The following is a 22,459-nucleotide window of genomic DNA, read 5'->3' as shown; positions in this document are numbered from 1 at the left end:
TTTCAGCCCCAGTTCAGCGTTTCCGCTGCAGGGACTCGGCACCTCCGTGCACCCTGAGCCTTGCTGGCTGCGCCCAGAAACTGGCCATGAGGTTCCTGCCCCCACAGGGCGTAATGAGGGTTAGAGACCGTGAAACCAGGAGCCGCTGTCCAGGGTGCAGCGGATGGCAGCTGTTGTGGTCCGCGGGGCTCCTGCGTCCGGAGCCAGTGCAGGGGGCCTGGGGCTCGGGCCTTAGCGGACCCAGGAGGTGGCTTAGCGGACAGAGCAGCATGGAGCACGGGAGTGGCTGATGCCCGCGTGCACTGACACGTGCCCGGTGCTGTTGTACGAGCCCACCGTGCTCACGGGAGACCGTAGGGAGGTGACCGTCACTAGTCCGCTTTACAGTTTGGGTGAGGTGAGGTGCCCAGAGGTAGCTTGCCCGAGGTCCCACGGTCGGTGGATGGCCAGACTGGGATTCACGCCACCGCCACCTGGCCCCTGAACACACCCTTGTAAAGCCCAGTGCAGGGACTGCGGCCTGGAGCATGGCCTCCGTGGCCCTGCCCGCTCACTGGGCCTCGCGTGTGCACTGAGAGTCCAGGGGGCGGAGCCTCATATTTGCGGTGTCCGCCACAGCGGTGGGAGCTGGGGTCCGCACCCCACAGCCCGGAGGGGCACCCAGCGGGACCTCACCGGGCCTGTCACCTGCTTGCCCACGGAGGGCCCTTGCTCCTGTGCCCCTCACCTCATCCTCCTCCGCTCCTTCACGCCCCTCCCTCTCGCCCTCGGGCGCGGGCCCAGGTGACCATGGGCCAGGCCAGCCCTCTCCCCACTCTGGACGAGTGTCCTCATCCCCAGAGCCGCCCCTGATGAAATGGTGCCGTCGGAAGGGACTGAGGGCCTCTTGTCTGAGGAGCACGTAAGTCGGGCCTTGGAGACTACTTGGTGTGCCGGGACTCCTGACGGGCAGGGAGCTGCTCACCTGGCCTCCGAGGTCCCTCCCCGCCCAGGGCCTGCGTTTGGTTTGGAGGCAGGTCTTCTCCGCCCAGCACCGGGCCGCCACCTGCCTGCTCCTCCGGCCACTGCCCGCTGGAGCTGCTGCAGAGAGCCCTGCCGTGAGGCTGGGGTGCTCCGAGGTTCCATCCTTCCAACATCCACGGGGCTCGGGGATCGGCCAGCCTCCCAGTAAGCGGCAAAGCCCGGGTTGGGCTCCGGGTTCCGTGCGCCTTGGGCGTTACATTTGTTGTGACCAGTGAAGAGGACAGTGGTGACAGCCAGCCTGCATAGATGCGTGTTAAGTTGCCAGCTGGTGCCGAGCAGTTCGTGTGCAGCATCTTGCCAAATTCTCACGGGGGCCTGGGAGGCGTGGCTGCTGGGATCCTGGCCGCAGGACCCCAGGCGCTGGCTCGAGGCTGCAGAGCCAGAAGTGCTGGCTGTGCCGGGCCGTCCGCTGGTGCGGGACGTGCTGGCGGTTTAAGTGACTGTGGCTCTCTGACGAGCACTCTTGAGTTGGGTCTTTGCAGATCAGGGTCCTATTCCCCTTGACGTGAGCCACTCCTCCGGCCCACGCCACCCTCAGAGTGCTGTCGCGGGTCTGGGCTGGCTGGTGCCGAGGGCCTCAGGGAGGGAGGCAGTGCGGGGCAGGTCCCACGGGTATTCCAGCCATGCCAGTTCCTTCTCTTTTTTCTAAACTGAAGTGTAGATGATTTATAATATTGTGCTGATATACAGCAAAGTGATTTAGTTGGGTTTTTTTTTTCAGATTATATTCCATTATAGGCTGTTACAAGATATTGAATATAATTCCCTGGGCTTTACAGTAAATCCTTGTTGCTTATCTATTTTATGGATAGCAGTTTGTATCCATTAATCCTTTTCTTTTTTCTTTTTCTTTTTTTTTTTTTGCCTCATTGCACGGCTTGAAGGATCTTAGTCCCCCGACCAGGGATTGAACCTGGGGCCATGGCAGTGAGAACGCTGAGTCCTAACCACTAGACTGCCAGGGAACTCCCAGTATCCACTAATCCTATACTCCTAATTTGTCCCTCCCTCCCCCCTCTCCTCCCCCTAGTAACCATGAGTTTGTTTTCTACGGTATGTCTGTGAGTTTGTTTCTGTTCTGTATATAGATTCATTTGTATGATCTTTTAGGTTCCACTTATTTATTTATTTTTGGCCACGCTGCACGGCTTGCAGGATCTTAAGTTCCCCGACCAGAGATCGAACACGGGCCCCCCTGCAGTGGAACCACGGAGTCCTAACCACTGGACCAGCGGGGAACTCCCTAGGTTCCTCGTACAAGTGATATCACGTACTATTTTTCTTTCTTTGTCTGACTTACTTCACGAAGTATGATCAGCTCTAGGTCTGCAAATGGCAACGTTTCATTCTTTTTTACGGCTGACGTCCCGTTGTATATATCTGTACCACATCTTCTTTATCCACTCCTCTGTCCATGGACATTCAGGTTGTTTCCACGTGTTGGCTATCGTAAATAGTGCTGCTACAAACACAGGGGTGCATGTATCTTTTCGAATTACAGTTTTGTCTGGATATGCCCAGGAGTGGGATTGCTGGATCATATAGTAGCTCTATTTTTCGTTTTTTAAGGAATTTACGTACTGTTTTCCACAGTGGCTGTACCAGTTTACGTTCACACCAATAGTGCATGAGGGCCAGAGGGTAATTCTTCCACCTTGTCTCTGGGATGAGTGCGAAAAAGACCCCGGCAGCCACGTTCAGCTTGGGTTTCTAATATCAGAAAGAACTTTGTGAAAATCAGAGCTGGATAAAATAGGCAGTGTGGGGAGGCGATGGGCTTGCTGGCCGTGCAGGTGTGCGAGCCGATGGGAGGTGGCCGCTTCTCTGCAGGATACTGGAGGGGTTCGAGCCTAGATTCCGGAGTTGAAGGGCATGTCCGGGCGCAGGGCCTCTGGGTGCTGAACTTGGTGAATCCATCCCTCGCCCCTGCGGCCAGTGAGAACAGCACGGGGATGGCTCGGCCTCCAACCTCGGGGCCTCCTCGGGCGCTGCTGGTGTCTGTGCAGAGCCCGTGCTGGTCTCTGTGTGCATCAGGCCCTTCTTCATTGGAAATGATGGGCATCTGATCAGACTGGTTCAAGCAGAGGGGCCTTACTGGTTCGTGTACCTGAAAAGCCACTGGGCATCTCTTGGCCGTGCCCCACCATCGCGCCCTCAGGGCAGGAGGGCAGCCAGTAGTCCGGGCTCGTGGTCCAGCCTCATGGCAGCCCTGCAGGAAGAGAGGCTCCCGCCGGCGCCCTCTGAACCGCTCGCCGTGGTCAGCGGGGTGCAGCACTCTGACCATCCAGGCTGGGAGTACGGGCAGCCCGTGGGATCAGGGGGCGGAGCTCGAGGGGGGTGTGGGAAATCCAGAGGCCAACAGGGTGCCGGGCAGACGCCCACGTCCGTGTCTCTTCAGCTGCTATAGCAAGTGAAAGCGACAGGAGGAGCCGTTGTGGCCCCTGCAGACCCTGCTGGGAGGAGAGGGGTTCCGGCCGGTGGGTGGTCCTTAGGTGCAGAGCCCGGCCTCGTAGTAACCGCCTCCCGAGAGCCCCGGGCTCAGGTTCGAGGACAGAGGTGCGAGGAGGGCAGCACCACTGTGGTCTGCACGTGCTCACCTGGCACAGTCGACGAGAAAAGCTGGACCTGGGGACAGCAGAGGCTGCTCGCAGGCCCAGCGGACGGGCAGGGGGGGTGAGGGGCAGAGGCCCGGGGGCCCGGGATGCAGAAGCGCGTCAGGTGTAGATGGTGAAAATGTCGCCTCTGCACCTCGTTGATGCTGGTCCTGGAGGGTGGAGGTCAGAAAGCTAGAGAAGGAGTCGTCAGGGGAACCCGGAGAGATGGGGAGAGCTGGCTGCGCAGAGGTGGGCAGAGCAGATCTGCAGCCCTGGGCTGGGAGCATAGAGTGGAACTTTACGGACTTCTACGAGCAAGGGGTAAGAACCTGGCTCTCCCTCGCCGGACAGCCTGGTGCACAGCTACTCCGCCTTTCTGTGCCCCGTTTTTTTGTTTGAATTTTATTTTTTTATACAGCAGGTTCTTGTTAGTTATCCATTTTATACATATTAGTGTATGCATGTCAATCCCACTCTCCCAATTCATCCCATCACCACCCCCGCACCACTTTTCCCCCTTGGTGTGCCCCGTTTTGTTACGTGTCCAGTAAGGCTTTCGCGTTGGTCGTTCCCGCCCCCAGGGACCTTCTTCCTGGCTCCAGGTTCAATGCCACCTTCCCGAGGAGGCCTTTCTGGACCGTGCCTTCTCACCCCATCCATCTGAAGTCCAGGCCTTCTGTGGTCACTACGGCTTCCCCTTGGTTTAGCTCTGCCCTAGTGCTGACCCTTTTCTTAAACAGCCATAAAACCAGCGTGTGTTCCAAGGGCTTAGAGGCGTTAACTCGTTTAATCTGCACGGTGACTGCTGTGTGCAGTCACTGTCCCCACTACCCAGGTGGGGAGGCTGAGGCACAGGGAGGTGAAGTAACTTGCCCTGGGTCACCCAGCCAGAGAGCGGAGCTGGGATCTGAGCCATGCCTGTGAGCGTCTCTCCTGGGAGTTCGTCGCGCTCCAGTGAGGGTGTGTGTTCAAGGACAGGGACTTTGTCTAGACCACAGGTGTGCTGGTGCCACACCCACCCAGAGCAGCGCTGGATGGATGCCTGGGGTGAATGGAGAAGTGGATGAGGGGCGAGGGGCCGGAACTTGTCCTGCAGGCTTGGGAGGCCCTGAAGGTTCTAGGGCAGAGTCCTGGGAACACGGGCCAAAGCAGCCCCTCCCAGAGCCACGTCGACCCCAGCCCCAGACACAGCACGTTCTGTTTCTCTGGTCGGACATGCGCTGTGTGGGCCGGGCCCCCGCTGGCCCCTGAGGGTGCACGGTGAGCAGGGCCCCAGGCTGCGCCTCTTCAGTCCCGAGGGCCTGGAGCCGCGTTCAGGCTCGCAGGCAGGGAAGGGGGAGCCACCGCTGGGGGTGGCGGCGAGCCCGTCTGCCAGGTCGGGTGGGCTCTGTCACGGCGAAGTGCACTTCTCCGTTCACTCGCCGCGTCCGCTGCGTGTGGGCCAGGCCTGCTGCGCTCATCAAGTGTCTCAGGGACAAGGCAGGCAGAGGCTCCTTTCCATGGGGTCCCCTGGGTGCTCTGGGGGATCTCGGAGCCCCACAGGACGTGCCTTCTACCCTGCTGCCTCGGCCCGAGCCCATCCAGTGCCCCTCACTGCCCCAGGGCGGTGGGCAGGGCTGTGGGTGAGCAGCAGACCGAGTGTGTGACTTACCCACGCAGGACATCTGGGCTGCTCCGGTCAGCACGGAGCCCTGTGAGGGGCCAGTGGACCCAGGACCCCTGCCCAGCAGGGCCCACGGAGTACACGTGGGGCAGCTGGGGGCCAGCAAGATCCTGCGGGCCAGGGACTCACATCAGTGCTGGCTCTCCACGGTCAGGGAGATCACTCCCCTTGCCGGCCGCGCGCATCCCGAGCCTGGAGCCCCCGCCCAAACCCCCGCCGGTACCTCCGGCCGCAGCACCTTTCCTCTCAGTTTGCTGGGAGCCCCTGGTCTCTGGTCGTGGCCTGGTCAGTCCACATTCCTCTCCTGCAGCATCTTGTGAAGGGTGCCAGGTGGATGCGGCTCCTGCCCCGTTGGCCTCGGGCTGAGAGCTGGAGCCCTCGGGCTCACACGCGGGTTCACTAGCATATATTGTGATCGCTGCCCCCAGACAGTGTCCTGAGCCCGCCACTCCTCCCCCACTCCTGCACCAGTGCTGGGGTGCCTGCGAGGGTCTCCTACCTGGGCTCCCGTAGAACAGCCAGAGGCGGCTTCTTAAACGGGCACCCAGGTCCCTCCACTGCCCTGTTCAGAGCATGCCAGGCTTCCATCCCACTCAGAGGAGAGCCAGATGCCCCTGCGGCCTGTCCACCCCGCTGCCCCGCCCCCAGGGCCCTACTCTGAGCCCTGGAGCAGCCTCATGGCCTCGATCCTACAAAACCCACCCCCACCTCAGGGCCTTTGCATTCGCCATTGCCTCCACCAAAAAGCTCCTTGAGCACTCTTGTCACTGTGTCACCTGCTCAGAGAAGGCCTCTGCCTCCCCTGCCAGAACCCCTCCCACCCTCGCTCGGCCACTTTGCCCTTCAGACTGGGCGGTGGCAGCTGTCGTGCCGGGCGTTCGAGGCCAGCCATGCTCGCCGCTGTCATCCAGAGTGCCGCCCGGCACAGAGTCGGCATGCGGCACTTACGCCGTGGGGAGTCCTCATCCTACGGCCCCTCCCACAAGGCTGTGGGCCCTGAGGGTGGGCCTGGCAGCCGTGAGGCTGCGTGCCATGGGCCTGTCAACACAGGCAGGAGCAGCTGGGGCGGAGAGGGGAGCAGCCACCCCAGGGCGGCAGGACGAGGCTGGGCTGGACCAGGCATGGTGTCAGGGCCTCGGTGGGCCAGGCTGGCCCGGGTGGGTGACAAGGGTGCCCGAGAGGGGGCTCTCCAGTCACTTTCACATGGGAGCCAGGCCGGGGGCTGCCACGCTGTCTTCTCAAGAGAAGCCGGAAATCCGGGTTCTGTGTCCAAGCTCCCGGTTTCTAAACATTGGCGACCAACTGGAATTCTTTCTGTTAACGCCGTGTGGGCCGAAGAAAACACATCTGTGGGCTACTGTGGAAGTGGGGGGCGGTCAGGTATGGGCTGGGGTCCTGCGGGGGCCGCTGTGGAGCTGGCGGTGAGGAAGCGCGACCCGCCCCACCCCCGACCCCACCCCCGGTGCTCTATCAGCACCAGTAGCCCAGTGCCTGGAGAGCCTGGGGCTGGGGCGGTTCTTGGGTGGAGACCCCAGGGTTGCCGGGAGGGACAGGGCCACTCGGTGACCACTTCTGTGCCAGGACCCAGGCGGCCGGCAGTCGCTCCCTGCCCAGCTCTTGAGCGCAAGGTTGGGGTGTGTGGCCACCTGGGATAAAAATAGCAGGGTCATCTTGAGGCTGGAGGTTGGCCTGCGTGTGGAAATACGGCATCTGCGGGACCCGCTGTCAGCGCACGTATGGTGGTGGCAGGTGGATCCTGGCCCTCACCTCCATGCCCCCAGGGGCCAGCAGGACACTGACTTCTACCACTGGGGCAAGGCGTGGGGTGCTGGGTATACCCAAGGGCTCTGCAGCTCCGAGGCTCCGGGTTCGTCAGCGGAGGACACCACCCTCCGAGGGTCACAGGTGCAGGGGGAGGGGTCAGTGGCGCCTCCCCCTGCCCTGTCTCTTTCGACCACCGCCTCCCTGTGAGGTCAGCTGAGCCGGTACCAGGCCCCGAGGCCGACGGGAAGAAGGGACCTGCTGGCTCACTGCTCGGCCCCTGAGGGCGCCCCGGCCCCTGGGCTCCTGGTCTGGGTGGATGCTCAGCCCCGTGGGGCCGGCACAGCCCCGCCTCAGGCCTCTGACTGCAGGTGGGGCCGGCGCTGCGCCTCCACGTCCTCTGCCGTCCGTCCGTTGAGGTTTATCCTAAACCTTCCCGGTGCTCACCTACTGCGTGCAGCGTTCCAGGCGTTGCTCACCTACTGCGTGCAGCGTTCCAGGCGCCCGACTGTGTTAACACACAAGTCTCACGACACGGGCACTCGAGTCCCCAGCAAGGTCACGTGGCTGTCGGGCAGCACAGGTGACAAGCGTGCCAACCCCAGGGAGTCGCGTGGGGACTGAGTTGGCGTGCGGGGTCCTCAGACGGTGACGGCACGGAGTACGTGCCACAGGCGGCCAGCGTGTGCTGGGCGGGGCCCTCCAGCCTGCCCGGAAGCTCGGCACAGAGGGGACCACGAAGCGGGGAGGGGGGGCCCTTCTGTGCCCCCCCAGCCCCCGGCACCCTCCGTGTTCCTGCGCTGGCCCAGCCCTTCTGCAGGGCCCAAGCCATCCCGGTTCCCCTGCGTTGCAGGCTGAGGGTGGGGCAGGACAGGGTGCCGTGGAGGAGGAGGGGATGAGGGCTGGGGGAGCTGGAGGGGTGGGAGCGCCCGGCTGAGCCCATCTCTTGTCCCCCAGGAAGCCCGAGAAGGGCGTCCAGTACCTCATCGAGCGCGGCTTCGTGCCCGACACGCCGGTGGGGGTGGCCCACTTCCTGCTGCAGCGCAAGGGCCTGAGCCGGCAGATGATCGGGGAGTTCCTGGGCAACCGGCAGAAGCAGTTCAACCGCGACGTGCTCGAGTGAGTGGGGCTGGGGTCGCCCCACGCACACCCCAGGCTCCCCACTCCCCTTTGTCTTTCTGACTCCCGGACACAGGGAGATGCCCTGCCAGCAGCACCTCTGGCCCCATCCAGCTGGGCCAGCCCCTTCCCCTGGCCCAGCGACCCCTGGGCCAACCTCCCGCAGGGGCAGCAGGAGGGGAACCGGGGAGCTCAGCCCCCCTCCTCCTCCCTCTCCTGGCGGGAGATGGGGTGAGGGTCCCACCAGGCTGGCGGCCATAGACTTTCAGCTACTTGGAACCCTGCGAAGAACAGGTTTCCAGCCCCCTGGGAACTGCTGACAGCCTTGAGAAGTCCTGCCCGCACGTTCCCTGCACCCCCGGTCCTCCTCCAGACTGTCCCGAGTAGAAAACCACCACACCTGGGTCCTGTGGTCACTGGGCAGGTGCTACGTGCGGGCTGTGTCCTCACCTCGTCCGCGGGGGTGTCAGGGGTCCATAACCCCTTCCGCAGACAAGGAGCCAGGGCCAGCAGGAGGCCGGCTTGGAACAGGTGCCCTGCTCCCCTTTGTCGGGACCTGGGGATGCAGCTCCAGGCCTGCCGTGGGCACATTGCCGACCCAGGCACTGCACGCGGGATGGGTGACCCAGCCGGTGGGCCAGGAGCGGGATCAGAGCAGGGTAAAGACTGACCCTCAGCAAAAACGGCAGGGCGGCCTGGCCACGCACAGCTGCCGCCTCCGGGCGCCCCTGGGAGGAGTGGGGCGTGGGCTGCGGCCTCTCTGTTTCACAGGTGAGCAGACCCAGGCTCGGGGAGGGGCGGGGGGTCTGGCCTGGGTGCCCCCTCATACAGACACACCCACGTGCACACACATATATGTACACTAGTGTTCACTCAGTCACGCAGACACACACACCGGAGAGGCAGCGAGCCGCTGGCGGTGCCTGGTCTGTGGCCGGCTGTGGCGTCTGTCCCGCCTGGGCTGCTCTCTCCCAGCCCCGCCTTTCTGCTCTGGCCCCGCCCTCATAGTGTGGCTGGTGCCCCTCCCCCTTCAAAATCCGGGAGGAGCCGTCCCAGGAGAGCATGCTAGCTGCTCCGTGAATGGGGCCCAAGACCATGTGGTCTGGCCCCCTCCCCTGCAGCCACCCCTGCTCTCCCCCCACACCCCCTCTGAGCTGCTTGTGAGTCCGTAGGAAATCCGCACATTGTTCTCCTCGGATCAGAAAATAGCAGCGGCCTCAGGAAGCAGCGAGACCCCCCCCAGGCATCCTATTCGGATGCTGGTCAGCGAATTGTCCTGCGGGGCCCCTGCCCTCACCCTGCCCCAACAGCCTTGAGTGCTCAGAGCGTCGCCGCAGGGGAGGGGGGCCCACGGCCGGGGTCTCTGCAGCCCCACCGGGGGTGGTCAGGCGAGGGTCCCTGTTGCAGACCCATCTGCTGTTCGGGGTCATGGTCAGAGGCAGGAGCAGGCTGTGCTGGGGGCGGGGCTGTGATAAGAGGTACCTGTGACCCGCAGCCTCCCCAGCTCTGCCCTCCTTGTGGGATCGGCAGGTGAGGGCAGCACAGCCCCTCCAGAGGCCCCGCAGAAATGCCCGGGAAAGCGTTGACGTGAGGGGCAGGCCCAGGGCGCGGTGGCTGCAGGGCCAGTGGGTGCCCAGGCCTCCATCTCCTCCTGTGGAGGAGGGAGCCCACTCCGGCCGCCCTCCCTCTCGGGCCTCCCTGCGCTGACCCCTTGTGCTCCCTCCGCCCTCTGCGGGCCGTGCTTGCCTCTGCACCCGGCGGGAAGGTGGGCAGGGGACACTGACGGGGCCTTCTCCTCTCGTTTCAGCTGCGTGGTGGACGAGATGGACTTCTCCGCCATGGAGCTGGACGAGGCTCTCCGGAAGTTCCAGGCGCACATCCGGGTCCAGGGGGAGGCCCAGAAGGTGGAGCGGCTGATCGAGGCCTTCAGGTGGGGGCGGGGCAGGTGTCAGGTAGAAAAAGCGTCCCCGCTCGAAGACCGAGGCTCAAGGGCAGACCCCCCCCCTTCAGGGTCAGGTGGCCATGAGCTATCGGGGGTGCGGGGGGCGGCAGCCCCTCCTCTAACACATGCTGTGCGGCTCAGTGCTGGAGCCAGGGCCTCGAACGTCTTCGTGGTCCTCTCGTCCCCACTGGTTCGTGAGTCCATCTGTGTCATCACTCGTTTGCTCATTCACAGGGGCAGATGCTCCCTCAGTGACGCAGAGGGCGTGGTTCTGGCACCTGCACCACTGTGTGACCTTGCTCTGGTTACTTAACCTCTCTGTGCCTCACATCCTTGCCAGTAGAGAGGGGTTGATGCACGCACCTACCCTGGAGGGGGTGGAAGGATTAAACCACTCAGGCCGTGTGGGTGCACTCCGCCCAGCGCCTGGCCCCCCAGAGAGCCTGCAGTAAAGGCAGGCTGTCCTTGCGCCATCTTCCATGCTGGGATGGTGTGCCCACTGGCCGCGTAGGGAGTCCGTGCCCTGCGCTGGGTGTGGGAGACCCAGCCCTCTGGGCTCAGCAGGGGTGGTGGGTTCACAGAGGAGCAAGGTCGCAGGAGGAGGAACCCTGGGCCCTGGGAGGGGAGAGTTCAGACACTTCCATTTAGGAGGGCTTCCTGGAGGGGACGGCACTTAACAGGGAAGACGAAATTGAAGCCCACATCGTCTAAGCGCCCATGGCTGCTGCCTGCGGGTTGTGGACCTCGGTCACGGTCACGGTGCCGCACCCAGTTCCTCTTCTCCATCCCTGCCCCACCCACCTACCCCTGCACAAGGTCGCCGGTGGAGGGAACTGTGGGGTGTGGGGTGTGGGGCGTATTCAAGGCAGTGAGGATGTGAGCAGATGACTCTGTGAGGCAGTCTGTAGCGAGGCTGTTAGTTCGGCTGCCGCAGCAAAGACGTCCGCCACAGCTGCCGTGGCTGAAACGCCCCGGGAGTGGGCCGCCCTCTGAGCTGGTGTGGAGGAGGCCTGGGCTCCTGTCATCTGAGGTCCCCGGGAGCAGATTCAACACCCATCACATTCACGTTCCAGGCAGGCAGAGCACCCCCTGCCTTTAAGGCACAGCCTCGAAGGTGCCCACATCGCATTGGCCGGAACTTAGCATGTGGCTGCGCCGGGGCCGAGGGACGTGGTCCTCGGCCCTGAGCAGCTACATGCCGGCCGAACTACGAGTGGGTGGGACTTAGCTCACATGGTGGGGGGGTGGTGAGTGGACGGTCAGGACCGGCTCTGCCAGACAGGCGACATCCCCGTGTACCAGAGACGGAGGCTCCGAGGTCAGTGACCAGCCTCAGCTGTTCAGGGCCGCTCACGGGTGAGGGGCGGACTGGCCTCCGGCCCTGGCTGAAGCACCGCCCCGTCCTCCCCCAGCCAGCGGTACTGCATCTGCAACCCCGGGGTGGTGCGGCAGTTCCGGAACCCAGACACCATCTTCATCCTGGCTTTTGCCATCATTCTGCTCAACACCGACATGTACAGCCCCAATGTCAAGCCCGAGCGCAAGATGAAGCTAGAGGACTTCGTCAAGAACCTCCGAGGTGAGCTGCCCTGGCTGCGGCGGGACGCCCGACGCCTCCCCGCCAGCACGCACCTGACAGAGGTGCGCGCAGCGTGGCCTCACGTGGGGAGGGGTGGGGCTCCTCCCCGAAGGAGCCCACGCAGTGCAAGTTCCCGTAGAGGGCGCTGAATGCTGTGGCGGGGACACTCCGAGGGGGAGGCGGCGTGTTGTCTCAGAGGACTGCAGGGCTCCGCAGGCCCAGGGCGCCAGAGGGCAGAGGCCTGAGAGCGCAGCTGGGCTCAGCGCCCGGGGCCGGGCCGCACACGGTGGATCCAGGCCTGGTTGCAGGGGCAGAGGGAGGATGGACCACAAGCTGGGTGCTGGGCGCCCCGGGGCCTCCGAGCACGGGGGGTGGGGCCGGGATGGGGGCCGGGCGGGGGCTGGCACTGTCCTGCCCCCGTCACTGCTGCCCACACAGCGTCGCCCACCATACCCCTCCCTCAGTTGTCCTCTTGGAACAGACTTGTCTGTTTGGCTTTGTCTTCTTATGAAACGTATGTATTTTTAAAAGGAATTTTATGTCATCAGTGTAAGCGGGAAACCGGTAGCATTTGTCACACATGGCATCATTTACGAAAACGAGTGCCGTGAAAAGGCAAAACCACTGTGGGTTCCAGCCAAGCTGTTCCTGGCTGGGCCCAGGGCCCGAGGCTGCCCTCTCCTCCCTGGCAGGTGGGCCCGTGTGGGGCAGGTGACCAGGGGCTGGGCAGCCAGACGGAGGCTTCCTCCTGTGTCGCCAGGCAGGAGAGGGATGGAAAAGGGAACGGCTGTCTCCGTGTTTGCTGCTGGCAGGTCCCTCCTGTCCGTGGAGTCCCAGGCTGGGGGACTGTCCCTGTCCTTGGGAAACAGCTGTAAGGGACTGAAGTCCCTTTAGAAATGGCATCATAATTTTATAAAAGGGAAACAACCGATCTGAATCAAGTCCAACTTTTCGAGCTGTTTAAATTTCTCATTTTGTCCTTCATTTCTGTAAAAGTGCTCCATCGTCGCGTCCCCCAGAGCGGAGGATCTGTGCTGGCGCTCCCTGGGGGTGGGCCCCACCCTGACAGGCGGTCCCGCAGGGAGCTGGGCTCAGGGCCTTCCCCGTGCGGCCCTCCGCAGGCCCCGGCGAGGGGCAGGTCTTAGCTGTGGTTCCTAGGAACCTTGTTGATAAGAGATCCAGTCGCCAGAACAGGTGAGGGAGCAGGGCGGTCAGTGGACGCTGATGGTCCGGGGGGCTGCACCCCCTCCCCTCCTCTCTGCCACCTCAAGCCCCTCTCCTCGCTGGGCCTAGTCTGGTCTGGTCTCCACGGCGTCTCCGTGGCCCTGGACGCAGGCGGTTGCTGTGTAGCTGCCAGGAAAGCTGGCCGTGAGCTGCGTGCTGTTGGCGACCCTGGGGAGCTTAAGGGACTCTGATTTTTTTCTCTGGTTTAGCAGCTCAGCCATGTAACTGGGGCCTCTCCTGTGTGAGAAATGAGACAGAAATGAGGCCCGTGGACAGAGGCTCGGGGGAAGACAGGGCTGCTGGGTCAGATACCTGCCGGTCGGCCGCCCTCATATCTGCAGCTTCATGGTTTGTGCGCATCTTGCATCCGCCATCCCGGCCGTCTGGGGGAGGGGGGCTTTGTCACCCCAGTTCCCAGGGCAGGGGCTGAGCACCCCAGAACCAGGAGAGGAAGCCACTGATTCTTTCTTGCGAGCCTGGGCTGTTGCCACCAATCACCTGTTTTCTTCAAGCCAGGGACTCTAGCGTTCTCTGCCCCATCTTCCTTGAGCTTCAGAAGGTTCAGAGAGGGAGGGGACTTGCCCAAGGTCACACAGCAAGTGTGTGTCAGAGGAGGCAGGATGCTGGCCTCCCAAAGCCAGGTCGGCACTCTGCACTGAGCACACGTCCCAGCTTGTTCTTTTTAGAGAGTGCCCCCTGCCCCAACATGCACCGGACACACATTTTCTCTGGAATCGCTCAGTGTGCCGGCCGGGTCCAGCAGCAGGCGGGGGGCCTCCGGGAGTTCAGGGATAGGCAGGGGAGGAACCTGGAAGCCAGGCAAGCGGTATTTTGCTTTTATTGCTATTTGCCTTCAGATTTTTTAAATGTATATTTTGAATGGGTCCTATCCTCACATAGTTCAAAAACCAGGAAGTAACATGAGCCAGCAGTTGCCCTCCTTGGAATTTACCCAAATGAGCTGAAAACTTACGTCCACACAGAAACCTGCACACGGATGTTTATAGCAGCTTTATTCGTATTCAGCAAAACTAGGACGCAACCAAGCTGTCCTTCCGTAGATGAATGGGTAAACCTTGGTCCATCCAGACAGTGGGATATTATTCAGCACTGGAAAGAAATGAGCTACCAAGTCATGAAAAGGCACGGGGGAACCTTAAAGGAACATCACTAAGTGAAAGCAACCTATCTGAAAGCCTGCACCCTGATTCCAGCTGCGCCCCATTCTACAGGAGGCGAAGCTGTGGAGACAGTCAAGAGACCAGTGGTTGCCGGTGGTCGTGGGGGAGGGATGAAAAGGAGAAGCACAGAGGGGGTTTTAGGGCAGTGAAAATTCTGTACGGTATTATAATGGCAGACACGTGGCCTCGTCCATATGTCCAGACCCATAGGGTGGACAACACCAAGAGTGAACCCTCATGTGAACCGTGGACTCTGGTGCCTGGGTAGGTTCTTCAGTTGTAACGAAGGCAGCGTTCTGGTCGGGGCGCTGATTGTCGGGGAGCTGGGGGTATATGGGAGCTCTCTGTGCTTTCCCCTGAATTTTGCTATGACCTTAGAACTGCTCTGAAAAAATAGCCAATTAGAAAAAAGCCAGAAAGCATAAAAGGTGCACGGCAGGGCCCTTCCCATCCCTGGAGGTCATCGGCTTTGAGTCCCTGCTGTGCCACACAGAGCTTCTCGTGGGAGCCGGTACAAATGTGCACGGCTGGTTTGACCCTCTTCCGCTCGGCGCCTCACTCTTTGGTTCGGTAAATCTAAGGGCTGTTGCCAAGGCTTGCCGTGGCCTTCCTCGTTCCTGCGGGCGTACAGTAATCCCTGTCCCAGGAGTCCTCGTATGCGGACCACCTAGCCAGTCCCCTGTGAGTGTGCAAATGGGTTAGCTCCCGTTTTCTGCGATTTGGAAGCAGCGCTGCGTTGAATGTCACGCCCCACAGGACAAATCCCCCAGATCCACTCAGTGGGCCCAAGGGTGTTTGAATTTCTGACTGGCAGGTGGTGCCGGACAGCCCACCAGAGGGCTTGAGCGGTCCCACTGCCTCACGTACCGCCAGCAGCCTGCACACTGAGGGAGGGGGGGGCTTCGCGTCTCTGGCGTGAGCGGGGCTGGGACTTCCTGACAGCACTTTTGGGGCCGTTCAGCAGAAAGGGCGCAAGCTTGTTGTCAGAGCGAACCGGCTTCAAGTCCCAGAACTGGGACAGCAGCCACTCAGACCCCCTGAGCTCTCGTGTCGGGGGTGTGAGGGTGGCCCCGTGAGCTGCCCTGGTCCCTGTAAAGTCACCGTGCTCTTGGTGGCCTGTGTCACTGAGGAGAGGACTCGTAGCTCAGAGAGACCATGAGTCAGGCCGACAAGGGACAAAGTGAGGATGCGGGCCGGGCAGCCCCATCCGCACAGCCTCCCTGCACCCCAGCCCCATCCCCAGGCCCCCGCCAGCCCGTCGGTGCAATGGGGACTGTGGTGCCCGCGCCACGGGGCGGCGGCCGGGATTGAGTGGGGCTGTGTGTGCTGAGCCCCCTGGGCGTGGCTGCAAGGTGGCACAGGCCCCTCCACACTCATCCGGGGGCAGTGCCAGCCTGATCCCTGGTGCGGGGGCTCCGAGCACACGTGTGGTGGACGGGGCAGGGCCGGCTGCGGTGGGTCTGGAGGCCTTTGATTCAGCTGGGGACTGGCAGGGGGACCGCTGTCCGGATTTGGTTTAGAAGCCGGTGCCTTGGGGTGAGCCCTGCCGCTGTCCCCTACCAGGCGTGGACGACGGGGAGGACATCCCCCGGGAGATGCTGATCGGGATCTACGAGCGGATCCGGAAGCGGGAGCTGGAGACCAATGAGGACCATGTGTCGCAGGTGCAGAAGGTGGAGAAGCTCATCGTGGGGAAGAAGCCGGTAGGTGGTCTCCGTCCCCATGGGGGGTGCCGCGCGAGGCCCGGGGTGCCCAAGACCCACCCGCCCCGCGACCCCAGGCTGCCCTGCTGGCTCGGCTTCGGCCAGTAGCTGCAGTGCCTTTGGAACCTGTTCCCTTCCAGGTGGGGTTGGTGGATTATGTCAGGTTTGGGGCTTTTTAAGGGAGTCACAGCCCTTCTCTCTGGGTCCTCTTTGACGAGAATCTGAGGCTCTTAATAAACCAATGGCCAGGGCTGTGCAGTGGCTCCCTGGCGGCCTGGGCTCTCTGTCAGAGCCCACTGGGGGCGCCCTGGGAGGCGCTGTGGGTGGGGTGTCACCCCGGAGTCTCTGTCAGGGCCCAGATGTGTATTTGGAACATTAACATCTCTTCTTGTTTGTTCACTGCTTCCCCCTGTAGATTGGATCCCTGCACCACGGGCTCGGCTGTGTGAGTTCCCCTCGGCTTCCGCCTTCCGTGATCCCCACTCCCCCGCAGCTTGCAGCTCCCAGACCCACAGTTCTGGCTGCATGAGTTAATTTCCAGAGCCATAGGAAATTTGATTTTCACAGTTATCTCCACTTCAGATCTCTGAGAGCACGCGGGAGGGTTGTACTGTCAGGCCCAGAGCAGGTGGTCCCCTCCCGTCTTGTCTGGGCCCGGTTGAGCTCGGAGATCCCACTTGTCCCTCGGCCCCGAGACCCTGTACCTGAACAGATGACCTTGGTGTGGCGTTGAGGCCTCCCCCTCTCCACCCAGCCCACGCTGTGCCTCTCGGGTCCCTTTCGCCGCCAGGGCTGGCAGTATTGTGCCTGCTGGCCGTCATGTGGTCTGCTCCTTACCCCACCCTGGCAGCCGGGTCAGCTGCCCCTGCAGAAGGCCTGAGACCCCCGGCACGCCCGTGACCTGCCCTCACCCACCTCCCCAGCCCTGCGTCCTGCCCTCCTTTCTCACACTCTGCTACGGACAGCGCTGCCCCCTGAGGGCACCAGGCTGGGCCCGCGTCCCCTCCCTCTCATCTGTGGGTTGCTGAGCTCGGGCCTGGAGAGCAGCCCCACGTAGGGCCATGTGTGCCCACGGCCGCGTGTGCAGAGGGCAGGGAGCAGCCCCTCGAGGTGGTGACTGCCGGCTCGGGACCCTGCAGGGCTCCTCCAGACCCAGCTGTCGGGGCTGAGAGCCTTCAGGAGGGAGGGCCTGGGGGCGGGGAAGCCCGGGCTCTGCAGCCTCCTATGTGTGTGGCTCGGGGCGCACACGACAGGTGCTTTGGGAGCTCAGAAGATACGCGTGGTTCATGGCGGGGGCTCCACGAGCTCAGTGCTGAGAGGAGTCGGAAGGCGGTCTCCCTGGAGCAGGGGCCTCCGGAGGCCCGAGGGAGGGCAGGGTAGGGGAGTCCCTCGTCCCCGAGGGTGCGTGGAGCTGACGCCGCCCCTCCACACAGGTGCTCTCGCTGCCGCACCGGCGCCTGGTCTGCTACTGCCGGCTCTTCGAGGTTCCAGACCCAAATAAGCCCCAGAAGCTTGGGCTGCACCAGCGAGAAATCTTCCTGTTCAATGACCTCCTGGTGGTACGTGGTCCCCACGGGTGAGGGGCTGGGTGTGCAGACCCCAGAACGGCTTGGGAGAGTGGCCCCGGCTGCGCCCAGTGTCGGCTGCCCGGGCTCCCACCTCAGTCAGGCTCATCCAGGAAGGGAGAGTCAGCCTCCGCAGGTCCGGGCCTAATCCTGTCCCCTCGGCCGCCCGGGGAATCCTCTTCCCGAGACTGAGCAGAGGTCTCGCTGCTGCCCAAACCCGTCCCTGGGGCCAGGCGGGGGCGGTGCTGTCTCGCTGGCCCGGGTCTCAGCCCCAGGACTAATGGGCTGAATGTGGCAGAGGTGGGCTCCCCAAAGGGAAGTTGAGCTCTTGCCCCAAAACAGGTAGCACAGATGTAGATGTTCCCGCAGGGAGCAGGGAGCCTGCCCTTTGGAGCTCTTGCCTCCTGCAGGCCCCCTTCTTGCCCGAGACCCTATCCCCTTTCCCCACCTGATTGAGGACCAGCTGCTCTTCTCGGGTTCCTGAGGCTGGAATCTAGATGTGTAGGTTCAAGTCCTTTCAGAGTTCCTGACCTTGAGCAGATCGTTTCAGATCTCTGGCCTCAGTGTCCTTCTCTGTAGAACTCATCTCTCAGAGGGTTTCACGGTGCCTTTGGGCCGTGCATGGGGATGTCGGGCGTGAGTGTCTGTCCCTGTATCGGCCCTCCCCCGCCCCGCGGGCCTCCTGACCTTGGAACCGCAGGAGGGTCCTCACACAGGAGAACTCGAACTGAGGGCCCACTTAGAGTCCTGAGCGCCCAGGGCTGCTCCCGGCCGCTCGGGCCCAGTGGCTCAGCCTCTGTCTCTGGCTGCCCCCAGGTCACCAAGATCTTCCAGAAGAAGAAGAACTCTGTGACGTACAGCTTCCGACAGTCCTTCTCCCTGTACGGCATGCAGGTCCTACTCTTCGAGAACCAGTGTGAGTGAGTCCCTGGGCCCGTCCGCACATGGTCTGCACCCCGTGGCAGGAGGTGGCCTCACTTGGTCCATCCGTGTAGCGAGGCAGCTCTCCTCCGCCGTCCCCTCTTCTTCCTCCTGGCTCCATCAGGGACGACCCCAGGGTGGCCTTTCCGGTGTTCTAATTCCCACTTTCCTAACAGAGGGCAGGTTGTTGGCTGGGGGTAACCAGGGAGAATTCAGTATCATTGTATGTAGGACTCATCGGGTTTACTTTTACCGTTACTTCTTGCAGGTGATAAGATTTTTAAATTTAGTGCAGAGCGATAAAATGTTGATAGGAAAACATCGAGTGAATGGCACAGGTGATATACAGATATGGCCAAACAATCAGGTGAGGGTCGTGCCGGAGAGACTGCAGGCAGAGGTCACGAGCAGAGCCCCGGTCCGTCCGCTCAGGTTTCAGCGCCATGTGTTCTGGCTGTTGGACCTCTCTGGCCCGGTTCCCTTGGTCCATCGATGGGGTGATGGTAGTGCCTGCCTCAGGATGAGATGAGGCCATTCACATAAAGGCCAGGACAGCCCGTGGCCCAGGGGCGGTGCTTGTTCAGGCCTTTGGGTGTGAGTGGGTCCTGGGCCTGGGGATCCTGGAGGGGAGCTGGCTGCCCCTGCAACCCCGCTGACGGGTCCTTTCGGGCTTGTTCCTTCCCGCCACCCACGCCCTTCCCTTTTCCTCTCTCCCTCTCTGTCCCCTCCCTGTCGGAGGACCTCGAACTGCAGGCTGAGCCAGTGCTCCTGGGGTGGGGTGGGGTGGGGGACGTCCTGCTGCCCCCCATGTTCCGGAGGAGCCAAGGGAAGGGCCGCCACAATGGAGCGTCGGGGCGTGTCCAGCAGCAAGGTCCTGCGGTTCTGTCCCGTCCGCCTTGCCTCTGCAGGCTGAAACGTGCCAGGGACCCGTGGCTGGGCCATCCCAGAACACAGTGCCTGAGGGCTTCTCTGTGCTAAACGGGACTGGACCTGCCAGCTCCTCCTCTTTTCTCACACGCCTATGAGGAGCTCAGGATGCAGAGCCCGCCATCGCTCCACCCCAGGCCGGAAGGGCGGCCTTGCCTTGATTTCTCCCAGGCAGCACCAGGGAGGCTGGTGCCATGCGCACCGTCCTGACCGACAGGCCCCTCTTGGAAGGGTGGCGGTGGTAGTGACCACACAGCAGCGGCCTGGGCAGACTGAGTCCTTAGGCAGAGGCCGCGCCCAGACGGCTTTCAGGTTCCCAGGGCTCAGCCCTCCGCCCTGGAGGCAGTGCTAGTGAGAGCCGACCCCGACCTTCTGTAGGACATGCCTCGCACCCGGGGTCTCAAGCTGGCAGCCCCTGGTCGGTCGCAGCTCAGTTATGTTATGTTTGAGCTTTATTTTAAATTCGTTGAGCTCATACTAACATCTTCCCATAAGGCTCGGGTATCCGTGGCTCGTCTTGTAAAGCTAGGTTTGGGTGGATGGCGGGCAGTAGCGGGCCGCACACCCTCCACAGGGTCAGCAGCCGCAGTCTTACCCTGCCCGCTTCCTGCATTGAGGAAACCCACACAGGCCTCTAGGCGTTTGAGGTCCCCTCCCTGACCCAGGTCTGAACCGTGGTGGGATTGGTGTTTGGGCCTAGAACCTTCATACACTCAGTGGTGGATGCTCGATTCCCACTGAGGAGAGAGGCTGCCAGTACGCCAAAGCCCCAGAGACCCCGAGAGCGAGCACGGAGGAGGCACCGGGCAGGTCTGAGCAGAAGGCTCTGTTGGGTGTGGGGTGCCCACAGTGTACCCCAAGGGAGCTGGTGGCCTGGAGACCAGTCGGGAGAGGACAGAAGTGTCCGAAGTGACTGGATAAGACTGTCCCCCAGCGGGGACACCACCTCCCCCTCCTCCCAGGCTTGGCGCCTGGCCGAGTGACCAAGGATCCTGACCTAAGGAGTCCAGGCTCCACGCCCTTCCGGTGGGGAAGAACGAGGGCCCTGGCTTTGCCTCAGATCAGTCGGATCTGCCCTCGACTTGAACACGGAGCAAACACAGACCCAGGTCAGGAGACGGAGACTGCCTGGCGGTCCCTCCGGGCTGCACCATGAAGCCTCTCCTCCCTGGAGGGATGCGTCCTCTGGGAGCCTGGCCTCAGCGTGCCCCCACACCCCGGCTGCATGGAGACCCGCTGGTCCTTTGCCAGCCAGAAGGGAGGTGGCAGGGCCCGCCCTGAGGCCCGCACTCTCCTCCCCTTCTGCAGACTACCCCAACGGCATCCGGCTGACATCCGCCGTCCCCGGAGCAGACATCAAAGTGCTAATAAACTTTAACGCTCCCAATCCTCAAGACCGGAAGAAGTTCACTGATGACCTGCGGGAGTCCATCGCGGAGGTGCAGGAGATGGAAAAGCACAGGATAGAGAGTAAGTCACGGGGGCCTGCAGGGTGCAGGCGTGGCCTCCCATCTGGGGGCCAAGACAGTGGTGAGAGGCCAGGCTGCAGTGACTCTGTAAGCCCAGAGGTGAGACGCCCTCGGCCTCTTCTGGCCTTCCCACGGCCACGTGACCAGGCAGCCCACCTGCCCAGGGCACGGGAGGCGGCACAGAGGAAGGAGGGGTGGGCAGGGGTCCCTGGGTGGGAGCCGGGCTTCCAAGGCCCAGGCCTGTCCTGCCCGGGGAATTACATCGTGTGCCCTGAGGGGGCCTCTCGGAGCCATGGTCGCCCCGTGCCCAGAGCCCTGGACCTGAGCCCTTTGTACTTGAGCGTGGTTGTTGGTATTTGTGTCTTCTGCACCCGACCACCCGGAGGGCTCAGGGCTAGGGCCATCCCCTGGCTTTCATTAAAGCCGAGGATACCCCCGCTTCTCCTGGCTCTAAGCCTCATTCCTGGAGGTACATGGGTGCCCCCACCCCTGGCCTCCATCCACAGCCAGGCCGCGTTAACTCCTCTCCAGACGTGGGCAAATCCACCTCCTAGGAAAGTGACTGACCTTCCTGCAGACCTCGGGCACTCTGGCCTCTCCAGCCTCCTTTCCGGGGTCTCCTTTCAGCCCCTTTGGTCACAGGTGCCGTCGCTCCTGCCCTTTCCCAGACGACCTTGCCCCTCACTTGCCCCCTGGAAGGAGGTGGCGGCTCAGCCCGGTGCCACCCTAAGCAGAGGGCCCCCCGAGTCGTCTGCGTTGCCCTCCGGGGGGTGCCCAGCCCCTTGCCCTCTCCAAGCCACCCTTGGCTGGGGGCCATCCTCCCCTCACTGGGCCCCTCGGGCTCTGTTCCAGCGGAGCTCGAGAAACAGAAGGGCGTCGTGCGGCCCAGCATGTCCCAGTGCTCCAGCCTCAAAAAGGAGCCGGGCGGCGGGACACTGAGTCGGGCCTGCCTGGATGACAGCTACGCCAGCGGCGAGGGCCTCAAGCGCAGTGCCCTCAGCAGCTCCCTGCGCGACCTCTCAGAAGCGGGTAAGAGCCGGGCCCAGGGCCGCCCCCTACCCAGCGCACGCGGGACTCGGCCGCCCGTGGCCGGCGGGGCTTGCGTCGGCCGGAAGGGGCTGTGTTGGAGGCTCGGACAGTGGAGGGGCTCGGACGGAGCTCACTTGGGTGGCCGTCCCCAAACCACAGCAGCATGTGGCCACGCGGAGAGGGTGTCCCCCAAAGCCAAAGGAAACGGGGCCGAACGGTCACAGGCAGGACAGCCGGGAGGTTACCCCTGGTCTCCCTTGCTTATTGGTCTTATTCTCTTATTCGTTTTCTGAGGTTTGCTCTCACGCAGAGTGCGTCGGGCCCCGCTGGTGGGTGTGTCCCCTGTACTCTGCTGCCCCGTCCCTGTGCTTCATGCTGATGAATGAGATGGAGTGAAGCCCTTGCTGCTGTGTCTGGGAGCCCGTCTCCCACTGTCCCAGGTCTTGCTTTCCCCACAGAGGTCTCCCTTCCTGGGAAACCCGAGCCTCTGTCCAGCCCAGAGACGCGGCCACACCTGGCCCTGGGACGTCAGGGGAAAGCCCTGGCGGAAACGTGATTCTCGTTGCTGTTTCTTTGTTTCTGTGTGTGTCTGATTCGCTGCCAGCCTCTTAGCGTGCGTGCAAGCAAGCAGCACCCCTCGAGCCGCCCAGGTTTCCTGGGGCGGGGGCCGTGCGTGGAGCATCAGTGAGCAGGGAGCTTCTGCTGGCGGCCCTGCCTGACCTCGGCTGGGGGAGGGGGCGGGGAGGGGAGCGCTGCTGC

At 62.8% G+C, this 22,459-nt stretch overlaps 1 protein-coding gene across 3 annotated transcripts in view; it reads left to right on the top strand.

Annotated features, from left to right (window-relative positions):
• The window catches only part of IQSEC1 (IQ motif and Sec7 domain ArfGEF 1), a 327,675-nt gene that overhangs the window by 297,293 nt on the left and 7,923 nt on the right, over positions 1 to 22,459 (top strand). For all 3 annotated transcript variants that reach the window (XM_065885746.1, XM_065885744.1, XM_065885745.1), the window contains 9 exons: positions 7,999 to 8,160; positions 9,968 to 10,090; positions 11,515 to 11,681; positions 15,650 to 15,789; positions 16,205 to 16,234; positions 17,223 to 17,348; positions 18,171 to 18,270; positions 20,511 to 20,672; positions 21,524 to 21,700. In XM_065885746.1, the coding sequence (XP_065741818.1) occupies positions 7,999 to 8,160; positions 9,968 to 10,090; positions 11,515 to 11,681; positions 15,650 to 15,789; positions 16,205 to 16,234; positions 17,223 to 17,348; positions 18,171 to 18,270; positions 20,511 to 20,672; positions 21,524 to 21,700 (1,187 nt within the window). The remainder of the gene's footprint in view (positions 1 to 7,998; positions 8,161 to 9,967; positions 10,091 to 11,514; positions 11,682 to 15,649; positions 15,790 to 16,204; positions 16,235 to 17,222; positions 17,349 to 18,170; positions 18,271 to 20,510; positions 20,673 to 21,523; positions 21,701 to 22,459) is intronic.

This window comes from Phocoena phocoena, chromosome 10, assembly GCF_963924675.1.
Source record: "Phocoena phocoena chromosome 10, mPhoPho1.1, whole genome shotgun sequence".
Taxonomy (NCBI): domain Eukaryota; kingdom Metazoa; phylum Chordata; class Mammalia; order Artiodactyla; family Phocoenidae; genus Phocoena; species Phocoena phocoena.
The sequence above is the reverse complement of the archived record's forward strand: the minus strand, read 5'-3'. Positions and strand labels throughout refer to the sequence as shown.